The sequence below is a fragment of the Macaca nemestrina genome, chromosome 5 (genome assembly GCF_043159975.1).
Source record: "Macaca nemestrina isolate mMacNem1 chromosome 5, mMacNem.hap1, whole genome shotgun sequence".
NCBI lineage: Eukaryota > Metazoa > Chordata > Mammalia > Primates > Cercopithecidae > Macaca > Macaca nemestrina.
This window is the reverse complement of record NC_092129.1, coordinates 146,793,099-146,807,421: the sequence shown is the minus strand read 5'-3', so window position 1 is coordinate 146,807,421 and position 14,323 is coordinate 146,793,099. Positions and strand designations below refer to the sequence as shown.

Sequence of the window (14,323 nt, the reverse complement as noted above, 5' to 3'; positions counted from 1 at the left end):
GCATGGTGGCGGGCGCCGGTAGTCCCAGCTACTCGGGAGGCTGAGGCAGGAGAATGGCGTGAACCCAGGAGGCGGAGCTTGCAGTGAGCCGAGATCGCGTCACTGCACTCCAGCCTGGGTGACAGAGTGAGACTCCGTCTCAAAAAAAAAAAAAAAAAAGAAGAAACAGAAAATGGCTTTCAAGTTCCACATTGATAAGTAACTTTTAAGACAAAATCTGAGCAAAAATTAAGGCAAGCATGGAATCCAAATTCTTCCCAGAGGTCTTTCCCATTAAGTATAACATTAAAACAGCAACAAGATTAAACCCATTTAATTCCCTCCTCTGAATATACATATGAATTGATATGAATATGTTTATGTAGTAGAGATCAAACTGTATTTCAACATACCTGTTGTCTTCCTCCAGATTTATCCTGGATAATAGTCCTAGCAACAGCACCAGTAAACACACAAGATCTGAAAAATGAACTGACGACATTGCAAAGGCCGATGGCTATTAAATCCTGTAAAGAAATGGCAGATGCTTTAGGCCCCCCTCTTTGTTGAAGAATGCTGATTTTATTTTGAGTTGAAGGCATATGGTTTATTTTTTTATATGACGATAGGGTTGTTTGCGTCACTTGAAATAACAGATTGAAATATTATTAGAAGACTAGGCGAGGTGGCTCACGCCTATAAGCTCAGCACTTTGGGAGGCTGAGGCTGGTGGATCACCTGAGGTTGGGAGTTCGAGACCAACATGGAGAAACCCCATCTCTACTAAAAATAGAAAATTTGCCAGGCGTAGTAGTGCATGCCTGTAATCCCAGCTACTCAGGAGGCTGAGGCAGAAGAATCGCTTGAACCTGAGAGGTGGAGGTTGTGGTGAGCCGAGATTGTACTACTGCACTCCAGCCTGGGCAACAAGAGTGAAACTCTGTCTCAAAAAATAAAAATGAAAATAAAAATAAAAATAAATTAGAAAGAACGAAAGGATGGCACATCTGATTTTTCTGATTAAACTGAATCGTCATTTTAGCTAGTCATCACAAGGAAAGTGCTTTTTCAAGGTGAGAAAATGAGACTCTGGCATTTTTATTCTCTTTCAAGTGATGACCAGGACTTAGGATGACAGGGAGAAGCATAATGCTATTCTCCCTGCCTTATGCACTAACCTAAAAGTCAAATTTGGCTGGGTGCAGTGGATCACACCTGTAATCCCAGCACTTTGGGAGGCCGAGGCAGGCAGATCATGAGGTCAGGAGTTCGAGACCAGCCTGGCCAACATGGTGAACCCTCATCTCTACTAAAAATACAAAAATTAGCTGGGCATGGTGGTGAGCGCCTGTAATCCCTGCTACTTGGGTGGCTGAGGCAGGAGAATTGCTTGAACCTGGGAGGTGGAGGTTGCAGTGAGCCAAGATCACGCCATTGCACTCCAGCCTGGGCAACAAGAGCAAAAAAAAAAAAAAAAAAAAAAGGGGTCATATTGGAATACCCATTGCTTCCATATTTCCCTCTTGAGTTCTAGGGAAAGGGCCAAATTCAGAGTAGTTGAAGATTTTCCCTAAAAGACAAAAACTATTTCTGGGAGGCCAACTGTATGATATTAGCAGCCCTCGCTTTTTTGTTGTTGTTATTGTTGTTGTTGAGATGGAGTCTCGCTCTGTCGCCCAGGCTGGAGTGCAGTGGTGTGATCTCGGCTCATTGCAAGCTCCGCCTCCTGGGTTCACGCCATTCTCCTGCCTCAGCCTCCCGAGTAGCTGGGACTACAGGCACCTGCCACCCCGCCCGGTTAATTTTTTAATTTTTAATTTTATTTTTATTTTGTAGTAGAGACTAGGTTTCACCGTGTTAGCCAGGATGGTCTCAATCTCCTGACCTTGTGATCTGCCCACCTTGGCCTCCCAAAGCGCTGGGATTACAGGCGTGAGCCACTGCGCCTGGCCCAACCCTGGCTTTTTATAGGATGTTCTGCAGCATTTCTTATTGCACCTCAGTACGTGGTTGGAGGACTTGGTAGAAAGCAAGCTAAAATTAAGAAAGGTGAAACTCTCCTAGCTTAACAACATGATACCATAATTTTCTGGACTCTCTGTACCATATCTGTTCTAGGGCAATAACACTCAGGTTAATTCAAGTGGTCTCAAAGTTAAGTATCCCTCACCTCTCAAAAATCCTTTATGATTACTGTCCAAACCATGGTCCAAGTGGCTCTTCAGTTAAAAAAGACTCCAGCCTTCATGTTGGCAGGAGGCTTTGATTAAAGAACAAAGAGTTAAGGATCAGAGAAAGTAATAGTCCTCTCACCTGGTTGGAATTGACACTGTAGTTGTGAAGACTGGCAATCTTCTTGCCCAGAAATATGAGCAGAAAGGAGCTCACCAAAGATAAGGAGATGGCTTGTAAAATTATCTTGGGAAGAACGCTGAAATCTGGTGTTACAGGAAACAGGAAGCTGGAATAGAATAGTGGAATTATTTCTGGATAGGAGGAATCCTTTCTTGGTATCTCCGCCACTCTATTCTAATATTGGGCCATCCTGATTCTTTTTTTTTTTTTTTAATGACAATAGGGACAAGTGGAGTGATTGAGGCAGCAGCCTGCCAAAACTGCCAGTAAACCAAGCCACATTATGAAAGCCATTGAGAGAACATGCTGTTATGTCTTGTAGTTCAATGTGTCTGCCAGGTAGCAATGACAATAAACAGAACAGGCAAAACCTTAACGATTCATGAAAAATGGTTTATTGATACTGTTTGAGACCATATCAATAGGTGAATAGGTGGATATTTAAGGAAGACATAATGCCTATTTTATAGAATCTCTTCCAGAAGTTGAATATGAGGCAATACTTTCCAAGTCTTCCTATAATGTCAACATATGGCTGGGTACAGTGGCTCACGCCTGCAATCCCAGCACTTTGGGAGGCCGAGATGGATGGACGACTTGAGGTCAGGAGTTCGAGACCAGCCTGACCAACATGGTGAAACCCTGTCTCTACTGAAAATACAAAAAATTAGCCGAGTATGGTGGTGTGCACCTGTAATGCCAGCTACTCTGGAGGCTGAGGCACAAGAATCTCTTGCACCCGGGAGGCGGAGGTTGCAATGAGCAGAGATCGCACCACTGCACTCCAGCCTGGGTGATAGAGTGAGACTCAGTCTCAAAAAAAAAAAAAAAAAGTCAATATACTCTGACACCAAAACCAGACACAGATAGCACAAGAAAAACAAAACAAACAAACAAACAAAAAACCCGAAAAACAAAACAAAACTCTGGCCAATATCCTTCATAAACATAAATGCAAAAATTCTTATCATTTTAGCAAGTCAATATGTAAAAGGATAATACACTATGATCAAGTGGGGTTTATTCCAGAATGAAGCATTAGTTTAACAGTCAGAAATCAAGCACAATATTAACAGACTATAGAAGGAAAAAGAAATCTTGATGATTTAGAGGGAGTAGTGTTTTTCCATAGATCCATACTGGCGTAATTCTTTAAGTCAAATCTGGAAGCACAAATATGCTTCCTTTTTTATTTCTCTAGATTACTTTCTAAGTCAGAAAAAATATCTAAGTGTTTTAGATAAGGTTTGCTATTTGAAATGCTTATTCGTTCTTTTGATTATCTTTAATCATTTCATCAAAGACAAATATGTATGCCTCAACAGTTGATTTCCTTTTGATAAATTATATAAAAATCCAAATTCAATATAATGAATCATGTAAATAACTCTTGGGAAAATTATTTTAAAAGAAATTTTGTATGGCCGGGCGCGGTGGCTCAAGCCTGTAATCCCAGCACTTTGGGAGGCCGAGATGGGCGGATCACGAGGTCAGGAGTTCGAGACCATCCTGGCTAACACGGTGAAACCCCGTCTCTACTAAAAAATACAAAAAACTAGCCGGGCGAGGTGGCGGGCGCCTGTAGTCCCGGCTACTCGGGAGGCTGAGGCAGGAGAATGGCGTAAAAACCCGGGAGGCAGAGCTTGCAGTGAGCTGAGATCTGGCCACTGCACTCCAGCCTGGGCGACACAGCGAGACTCCGTCTCAAAAAAAAAAAAAAAAAAAAAAGAAATTTTGTGATATATATTTCCACAAAGCAAATAATCCCTTATCTAATTAAAATTCCTTATTAGTTCTTACATTTTACATTTTATTTTTGAGTAGAAAGAATTAAGTTTTAGCACCTCGAAGAGCTAAATGTCATTTTCTTCACCATCCAACTATGTCTTCTTCTTCTTTTCTTCTTCAACTTCTTTTTTTTTTGTATTGAGACCAGGTCTTGCTGTATCACCCAGGCTGGAGTGCAGTGGCGTGATCATGGCTCACTGCAGCCTCAACCTTCCTCAATAAATCCTCCCACCTCAGCCTTCCAAGTAGCTAGGATTTCAGATGCATGCCACCACACCTGGCTAATCTTTTTTTTTTTTTTTTTTTTTTTTTTGAGAAACAGAATCCCACCATGTTGCCCAGGTTGGTCTTGAAATCCTGAGCTCAAGTGATTCGCCTGCCTCAGCCTCCCACAGTGCCGGGATTACAGGCATGAGCCACTGCGTCTGGCCCTACTGTCTATTTTAATTCCTTGTTTATAATTTATAACTTACAAGTTCCTTTGCATTTTCCCAGTAATTAGCTAAGTAGAAGCATAACTGAATGCTTAGAGGTAGTTATTTAAGTTATTATCAAATTCCACCTTTTTGTCTTTCTAAAAAGCTAGGTAAGAATGTGGCTGTCCTAAAGAGGTACACAGTAAATGTAATTTACTACCCCAATCTATATTAGTAAAGCTTGAATATTTAGTATGATAACAACGTAAAATACTGTTTTTCCTTTCTGTTCTCTGTAACATTCAATTCTTGTTAGCAAATGAGGTTCAAAGGGAACATGGACACAGCAGGAGCTAACTCAAATTGTCCAATCTTACTATTCTCTAGCAACCCTGGATAAATACATAATAAAAGAGAAAGCTCAAAGCAACACTTAAAATTCGACTTTTGAAATGCTCACTTGTCCATCTGTACCTTTGAATTTTATGATAAGAGATAAGTGAAACTTGGCTGTGTGGGTTTTTTCTTTTTTCTTTTTTACTTTTTGAGATAGTCTCCATCTATTGCTCAGGCTGGATCCTGGCTTGATCCTGGCTTACTGCAACCTCCAACTCCCTGGTTCAAGTGATTTTCTTGCCTTAGCCTCCCAAGTAGCTGTGATTACAGGTACACACCGCTATGCCCAGCTAGTTTTTGTATTTTTAGTAGAGATGGGGTTTCACCATGTTGGCCAGGCTGGTCTCGAACTCCTGACCTCATGATCTGCCTGCCTCGGCCTCCCAAAGTGCTGGAATTACAGGCATGAGTCTCTGTGCCCAGCCTGGCTGTGTGGTTTTGAAGTCATTGATAATAGAAGCATATTGTGTAAGTATAACAGAGTGGTTATAATTATAGACTTTGGAATTAAGGAGAAATATGTTCAAATGGTAGCTCTGCCACAGAGGAGCAATGTGCTAAGTAATTTAAACATGGGAAGCCTTAGTTTCCTTAGCTTAAAAAAGAAGACAATATCTACCTCAAAGCATTACTGTGGGGAGCAAATGAAATAATACAAATATGTAAAGTGTCAATCCCACTGTCGTTCTTGTTATTATTTTCTTTTTCCTGAGGACGGAGACCGTGTCTTGCTTATCTTTGTATTGCCTAGTACCTAGGTGGTGTCTGCCCACATTTTTTAATTGACTGGAATTTCAAGTTGATTCAGTCATCATCAGATTTCATTGAGAACTGAGTAGGATATGAGACTAGTTCAAACTGGTTGTGTCAAAATAGCCTACATTTGCCCAGGTGTGGTGACTCACACCTGTAATCCCAGCACTTTGGGAGGTGGAGGTAGGAGGATCACCTGATCCAGGAGTTTGAGATCAGCCTGGCAAACATGGTAAAACCCTGTCTCTACAAAAAATACAAACATTAGCCAGGCATGGTGGCAGGCACCTGTAATTCCAGCTACTCAGGAGGCTGAGCAGGAGAATCACTTGAATCTGGGAGGCAGAGGTTGCAGTGAGCTGAGATGGTGCCATTGCACTGCAGCCTGGGCGACAGAGCAAGACTGGTCTCAAAAAGAAAAAAAAAAAAAAAGCCTACATTTTGTGATCCTGGAGTTTAGCAAGTAGGCTTCACTCTTTACAGGATTCCTTATTATACAACGTGAGGAAATGGGCAATGCTCTTCAAAAGTCTCCCTGTGAGTCAAGAAACTGCAGTATATTGCCTTTCTTAGCTAATGTGATTCATCTGATTAAGGGTAAAAAAAAATAATTTCCTAACAGAAGCAAGAGCCGCGCCTCATAGTCACTGGTAAGAATTATAATGTAAATTGATTGTGAGTCCTTAAGAACTCCATATGCCAGGCTATTTGAAGATCACTTTCTACCCAGAGTAAGAAAATAATGTTGCTCAAGGGCACCAGTTCTGGCCGGGCACCGTGGCTCACGCCTGAAATCCCAGCACTATAGGAGGCCGAGGCAGGAGGATTGTTTGAGCCCAGGATTTTGAGACCAACCTAAGCAACATTCAAAATGCTGTCTCTACTAAAAATGCAAAAAAATTAGCGGGGCGTGGCAGTGCACGCCTGTGGTCCCAGCTACTCAGAGAGCTGAGGTGGGAGGATCACTGGAGCCTGCGAATTCAAGGCTGCAGTGAGCCGTGATTGCGCCACTGCACTCCAGCCTAGGCAACAGAATGAGACCCGGTGTCAAAAATAAATACATAAATAAAAGTAGGGCATCAATTTAGTCTAAGTTTGTGAAGGCAGAAGGAACGTTCATCTTCTGAACACAGAGCCACAGGAGAGAGGCTAGAAAAACCGAGGCATCTCTTGTCCGCTCCTTGAGAATTAATCAGAGAGGTATGGTAGTTCAGAAGGCCTATCATGTGCTATTAAAAAAACACATGAGATTCTCTGGTATTCAGTGCATATAACAGTCTTCCTGGATAAGAGAGACAGAGGCTGACCAGAGAAGACCCAACGAGTTGTCCCTAGCCCTTCTCCTTTCATGAACCTCTGTGTTCTAAAATGAATTTTGCTTTAGCCAGAGACTGCTAGTAGAAAATATCAATCAGGCTGTGTGGTCAGAGGCCAAGAGAGGGTATCAGAAAGAGAAATGCAATCTTGAAGAGTGGAATTACTGACCTATAAGGAATCATGTCAATAAGCGTCTGGCTGGTTTCTGTGGCCATGGTTATCTTGTTTGCAATCACAGTGAAGCCAATAATCTGTAGGGGGTAAAAAAAAAAAAGGGGGGGTGGCATATGATTACCTAAATATAGTGCATCGCTTCCAGTAGCAGAGTTGCCCATAGCCTCTGGCAGGACAGAAAATGAAACAGGCAGCAGTCCCTATGCATGCAAGTCGGAGAGAGAGGCGTGGCTAGTTCAGCGGAGCAAGGCAGGCATTAGAGATCTTTCCTGAAGTTTTGGTTCTCTAAGCTCCTTTCGGCATTGTAGCCAGAGTGCGAAACAACTTGGTCTGTGACACGTGATGGAAACAAATGGATGCCATGAACTTCTGTAGCCCCACCAACTTTATTTATTTTTTCTTGTTTTAATATTTAATATCTTTGGATCTCAATGGCTTTCAGTGAGATTGATCCACTTAAATACAGAATGACTTGGAAAATACCTGTCTCTTTGCTCCTCTTTAAATAAAGAGATGTGTATTTCAGAGTGTATCAGGAAGTGGGGAATCTCCCTACCAACTTTAAACATCTAGATTAATATAAACCTGTTTTCGGATAATGGCTGTATCAAGTTTTCAGTTTCAAAAGTTTTTAGTTCCAGGTACATTGTAATAATACAGATATGCCTTTCAGGGGCTTGTTGAGGTATATGAAGAGAGAAACATGATTAACCCTTAATAATGTGGAGCAACATTTAATTGCACAAAGAAAAAGTTCTGTAGCAAAGCAAGTACCTGCTTTCCGCCCGCTTTCATTTACTTCTAAAAATGGCAATTCTCCCTTTAGTCCCTGACTTTTAATTAGAGGGAAAAGAGACAACCTAGCAGCTGTTATAGCTTATAAAGACTCTGCATTGATGCGGATTAAACCAGAGACAAGACACCTCCATTCCTAGGTTTTAAAATAGCAGTTATACAGTTGCTTTATCCCATTCTTCCTACTAACACGTACGTCTTTCCCCAGCATCTACTGCAGGAGTTCAACCAGACGCTGAACAGGACAGCAGCTGGCTAACCTGTGATACTGATGAATACCCCTAGGAAGTCTACAGATTAGAATGGAAGGAAGAATCTGGATTACAGCTTGGATCAGAGAAGAAGAGTCTTGGTTTCCATATAGTTAAGAGGCAAGAAGTATGGCAAGTATGGCAAGGAACTCTTATTTCCAGTATAAAGGTAATATTTGCTCACAGAGAAAAATGAAGTAAATATGAAACATAGAAAAACAGAAATAACTCATCCAAAGACAACTATTGTTACTTTTTTTGTGTTTGCTATACAGCTTAAATAGACATAAATTATGAACATATAGTGTGTATAATTTCTTATAGCCAAGGGTCCCTTGAATTACCAGTATAGTCTACCTGGATCTCAGTTGTTGTGTTGAAAATTTTCCTAAATATTGAGTCTGCTCTTTTTTTTTTTTTTTTTTTTTTGAGACGGAGTTTTGCTCTTGTTGCCCAGGCTGGAATGCAGTAGTGCAATCTCAGCTCACTGCAACCTTTGCCTCCTGGGTTCAAGCGATTCTCATGCCTCAGCTTCCTAAGTAGCTGGGATTACAGGCATGTGCCACAACACCTGGCTAATTTTTTTAGTAGAGATGGGATTTCACCAGGTTGGCCAGGCTGGTCTTGAATTCCTGACCTCAGGTGATCCTCCTACTTTGGGCTCCCAAAGTGCTGAGATTACATGTGTGAGCCATCGCACCCAGCTGAGTCTGCTCTTAAGGACAGATTGATAGATGTGTGCAGTTTCCTCCAGCACATCTAAACATTAGTAGTTTCTTCGTGGGTGCTGTGAGAGGCATTTTAGACCCTAGACCATGGGTGCCTCCATCCTCCCTGTCTCATTTTCCTCACCGCTAGGGGTAACAGGGAGGTCTTTTTCTAGTTCTAACCTGCATCTCTAATCCCTGCTATGTGGCAGAAACTGTGTCCCCATCACTTGACTTGACATGTGTATAGGTAGTGTATTGCAGGCTTCAATAGCCTGTGAGCACAAAGTAGGTCACAAAAAAGTTTAATGCCTAAATTGCAATTATTCTAAGCCTTCACCTATTTTATTGCTGGACCTCTGTTTCCTCCCCTACCTTACCTCGTGGGGCATTGTAATTACTTATAGCATTCTCCAAAGGAATATACCCTCCCTCCCACCCTCCCTCCCTCCCTCTCTTCCTTCCTTCCTTCCTTTTCTTCTTTTCATTTCTTTTTCTTCTTTTTTCTTTTTTCTTCTTCTCCTCCTTCTTCTTTCTTCCTTCTTCTTTTATTTTTTAGACAGAGTCTTGCTCTGCTGACCAGGCTGGAGTGCAGTGGTGCAATCTCAGCTCACTGCAACCTCTGCCTCCTGGGTTCAAGCAATTCTCCTGCCTCAGCCTCCTGAGTAGCTAGGACTACAGGCGTGCGCCACTATGCCCAACTAATTTTTTGTATTTTTAGTAGAGATGGGGGTTTCACCATGTTGGCTAGGCTGTTCTTAAACTCCTGACCTCAAGCAATCCACCCGCCTCCACCTCCCAAAGTGCTGGGATTACAGGCGTGAGCCACTGAGCCTGGCCCCCAGAGCAATATCTTGACTGTAGCTCACAAACCAATCTGTCAGCCATAGACAAACCACAACATTCTTTGCACTCTCACTTCTCTCTTTTCCTTATAACTCTGGTTCATGTTGATTGCTTTCAAGGCTGTGTAAACCAAAAACAAAATTCTAAGGCCCCCAATCATCGGAATGGACCCCACCTCTTAGCCAAGGGAATTCCAAAGTTAACCTGAAAAAACTAGTTCAGGCCATGATTGAAGCAGGGGTCAGACATACCTGATTACATCCCTCCTCCCTTTTGGAATTCAGGAAAAGTCAACCAGCATTAACCTCAAAACAGACCCTTAAGTCTGATAAGAAACATTTACAACCCATTCTCTTTGAAGCCTGCTACTTGCAGGCTGCATCTGCATGACACAACTTTGGTCAACTTTGGTCTCCACAACCCCTTACTGTAACCCAGACATTCATCTCTATTGATAATAACTCTTTCTATCAATTACCAATCAGAAGAATTTTAAATCTGCCTATGATATGGAAGCCCCCACTCCTTCAAGTTGTCCCACCCTTCCAGATCAAACCAGTGTAAATCTTACAGGTATTGATGGATATATTGTGTCTCCCTAATGTGAGCTTGGCTCACTGCAAGCTCTGCCTCTCGAGTTCACGCCATTCTCCTGCGTCAGCTGTACCCTGACCACCTTGGGCACATGTTGTCAGGACCTCCCTCCAGAGGCTGTGTCACAGGGGCTTCCTTAACCTTGGCAAAATCAACTTTCTAAATTGATTGAGACCTGTGTCAGATACATCTGGGTTTACAGGCTGCTTGAAGGAACATCACTATGATCCTTGGTGCTGATGTCGCTTAAGAGAGGGCTGAGCGTGGTGGCTCATGCCTGTAATCCCAGCACTTTGGGAGGCCGAGGTGGGTGGATCACAAGGTCAGGAGGTCGAGACCATCCTGGCCAACATGGTGTATCAAGAATATGATACATTGTTACTAACTGTAGTTACTATGTTGTACAACAGATCTCTTGAAATTATTCCTCTTATCAAACTGAAATTTTGTATCCTTTGGCCAACATCTCCCCAAACCACTCTCCTGCAACTCTAGCCCCTGGTAACCACCATTCTACTCTTCACTTCAATGAGTTCAACCTTTTTAGATTCCACATATAAATGAGATCATGCAGTATTTGTCTTTCTGTGCCTGGCTTATTTCACTTAACATGTCCTCTGGGTTCATCCACGTTGTCCCAAATGACAAGATTTCCTTCTTTTTATTTTTTATTTTATTTTAATTTTTTAAAACCAAATACCCAGTCTTTAAGGAGAAGGATTTCCTTTTTTCTAAAGGCTGAATAGTATTCCATTGTATATGTATACCACAATTTTTTAAAAATCATTTTTTGTTACATGTCTGTCAACTAATACCTGTATATACCACATGTATCCATTTATCTATTGATGAACACTTGGGCTGATTCCATATCTTGGGTGTTTTAAATAGTGCTGCAGCGAACATGAGAGTGCAGGTATCTACTCAACATACTGATTTCATTTCCTTTAGATACATACCCAATAGTGGGATTGCTGGATCTGCCTTCAGGGTTTTGAAAAATCTTTTGAAAAACAAGCCTTTCAGCCTCTGGCCTTTATGAATTAATAGCTTTTCACACATTCAAAGGGAAAATAATATGCACCTCTACAAGAAGTAGGCAACAGTCATAGGAAAGTTTAGTCTAAAGTCTCAAGACAGTATTTTTCAACCTTAAAGAGGATAGACCTGGATTAGTTAGTGTAAGATGGGTTATGCTGTGGCAACATACAAGTCATGAGATTGTAGCATTTTAACACATCGAAGTTATTTTTTTGCCCACTCAAAGTCCGTGGTGTGTTGGTGTCTCTCAGGCAGCTTCTTTGCAAACAATGCCCCGGGGATTTGAGCTAATTTCACCTGGGGATTCCATTTTCTTTTCTTTTCTTTTCTTTTCTTTTCTTTTTTTTTTTTTTTTTTGAGACAGAGTCTTGCTCTGTCGCCTAGGCTGGAGTGCAGTGGCGCGATCTTGGCTCACTGCAAGCTCTGCCTCTCGAGTTCACACCATTCTCCTGCATCAGCCTCCCGAGTAGCTGGGACTACAGGTGTCCGCCACCATGCCCAGCTAATTTTTTTGTATTTTTAGTAGAGACTGGGTTTCACCATGTTAGCCAGGATGGTCTCGATCTCCTGACCTCGTGATCCGCCCGTCTCAGCCTCCCAAAGTGCTGGGATTACAGGCGTGAGCCACTGCTCCCAGTCTCCATTTTCTTAACATACTGCTCCTGTCATCATCACAGCAGGGGAGGAAAGAAGAGGGAATTTGCACCTATTCACCTCTTCTTTGGCTAAAGTCACTGGGTCCTCCTAATTGCAAGAGAGACTGGGAGGTGCAGGGGGCATACGATTACTTGGTTAACTTGAAGCATCTTTGCCACAGACCACCTCTTAAAAAAGAAATAATTCTCATTTTTTTTTTTTTTTTAAGATGGAGTCTCGCTCTGTCGCCCAGGCTTGAGTGCAGTGGCGTGATCTCGGCTCACTGCGACCTCTGCCTCCCAGGTTAAGTGATTCTCCTATCTCAGCCTCTGGAGTAGCTGGAATTATAGGCACACACCACCATATCCGGCTACTTTTTGTATTTTTAGTAGAGACAAGGTTTCACCATGTTGGCCAGGCTGGTCTTGAACTCCTGACCTCAGCGGGTCGGCCCACCTCAGCCTCCCAAAGTGCTGGGATTATAGGCATGAGCCACCATGCCAGGCCCCGAATTCAGCAATCTTAAAATGAAAAATGCTGACTTAGAAAATCTGAGCTTTATTGATGAAAATATCTTTATCATGGTAAAATGTTAATTATAACTGTAACATATAAATTTTACCAGCAGATTTTAGAAAAGAAATAAGAGGCCAGGTGCGTTGGCTCATGCCTGTAATCCTGGCATTTTGGGACGCTGAGGCGGGCAGCTCACTTGAGGTCAGGAGTTCGAGACCAGTCTGGCCAACATGGTGAAACCCCTATCTCTACTAAAAATATAAAAATCAGCTGGGCATGGTGGTGGGTGCCTGTAATCCCAGCTACTCGGGAGGCTGAGGAAGGAGAATCGCTTGAATCTGGGAGGCAGAGGTTGCAGTGGGCCGAGATCACGCCACTGCACTCCAGCCTGGGTGACAGAGCGAGATTCTGTCTCAAAAAAAAAAAAAAAGAAAAGAAACAAGAAACATTATTATTAGACAGCAAGCCCTAGCTCTGCTACTTACTAATGACATAGATTAGAAAAAACATTTAACATCTCATTTGCCTCAATTTCTTTGTTATATATATTTATTTTTATGAAGGTATAATTTAGATACAATAAAGTGCAAAGCTTTTAGATATAAAGTTCTATTTTTTTTTTTTTTTTTTTTTGAGATAGAGTCTCACTCTGTCGCCCAAGCTGGAGTGCAGTGGCACGATCTCGGCTCACTGCAACCTCTGCCTCCCAGGTTCACGCCATTCTCCTGCCTCAGCCTCCCGAGGAGCTGGGACTACAGGCGTCCACCACCTCGCCCGGCTAAGTTTTTGTATTTTTAGTAGAGATGGGGTTTCACCATGTTGGCCAGGATGGTCTCGATCTCCTGACCTTGTGATCCACCCACTTCGGCCTCCCAAAGTGCTGGGATTACAGGCGTGAGCCACCGCGCCCGGCCAGTTCTATGTGTTTTGAGGAATTTATATGCCAGGTAACTGCCACCCTAATTAACACCTAATTAACACATGAAACATTTCCATCACCTGATAAATTAGTTTTCTACCACTTACTATTTAATTTTTCCACGTGGGCAGCCACTAATCTTTTTGTCATGACAGATTAGTTTTTCCTGCTCTAGGAATTCATGTAATGGAATTATACAGTATGTAGCCTTTTGTGTCTTTTTTCTTTCATGCTACATAATGTTTTTGAAATCCATCCATGTTGTACACACAACGTGTGTGTGTTTATCTCCAGTTTGTTCCTTATTGCTGAAAAGTACTCTCTTGTAGGAAATCAGTACACACATTACAATATGTTACATTTTGTGTCTAGTATCTCTCTCTACTTTGTAGAGGTGAACAGTCAAAACAATTAGAATTGAAGCATGGAGAATAAAATCAGGATTCCAAAAATGGGATAGAAGCAGAAGCAGTATATTCTAGGATCTTGGCAGTAGCCAAAATGAACTGTTTTGTGGACAACAAAGTCGTCTGTAGGGACCTTAACATTGGGGCATAAGGTGAGTCACAACCAGGGTGCCCAGTGATCTATATAAACTAGGGCTACAAGATAGGCATCATTAGGAGATTTGACTGGTATGTCTGTATTTCTTGGGAAGGACTGGTGTTGACTCTATCCTCAGCTAATTGCTGTTGTTGAGATTGTGTTTGCTGAATAAGCTTGCATTTTGCTTGCTTGAGTTTTGTTCTTTTTTTTTTTTTTTTTTTTTTGAGATGGAGTCTCGCTCTTTCGCCTAGGCTGGAGTGCAGTGGTGCTATCTCAGCTCACTGCAAGCTCCGC

The 14,323-nt window shown here is 42.1% G+C and overlaps 1 protein-coding gene and 1 long non-coding RNA gene across 5 annotated transcripts in view; one reads left to right on the top strand and one right to left on the bottom strand.

Annotated features, from left to right (window-relative positions):
• Window positions 1–14,323, bottom strand: part of LOC105474581 (solute carrier family 26 member 8) — an 81,294-nt gene that overhangs the window by 32,430 nt on the left and 34,541 nt on the right. For all 4 annotated transcript variants that reach the window (XM_071097148.1, XM_071097149.1, XM_071097151.1 and 1 more), the window contains exons 8-10: window positions 7,173–7,255; window positions 2,293–2,440; window positions 393–506 (exon numbers count right to left, since the gene is read on the bottom strand). In XM_071097148.1, the coding sequence (XP_070953249.1) occupies window positions 393–506; window positions 2,293–2,440; window positions 7,173–7,255 (345 nt within the window). The remainder of the gene's footprint in view (window positions 1–392; window positions 507–2,292; window positions 2,441–7,172; window positions 7,256–14,323) is intronic.
• LOC139363420 (uncharacterized) overlaps window positions 1–14,323 on the top strand; it is a 72,322-nt gene that overhangs the window by 55,480 nt on the left and 2,519 nt on the right. Inside the window, exon 2 of the long non-coding RNA XR_011623789.1 lies at window positions 8,182–8,393. This is a non-coding gene — a long non-coding RNA (uncharacterized lncRNA). The remainder of the gene's footprint in view (window positions 1–8,181; window positions 8,394–14,323) is intronic.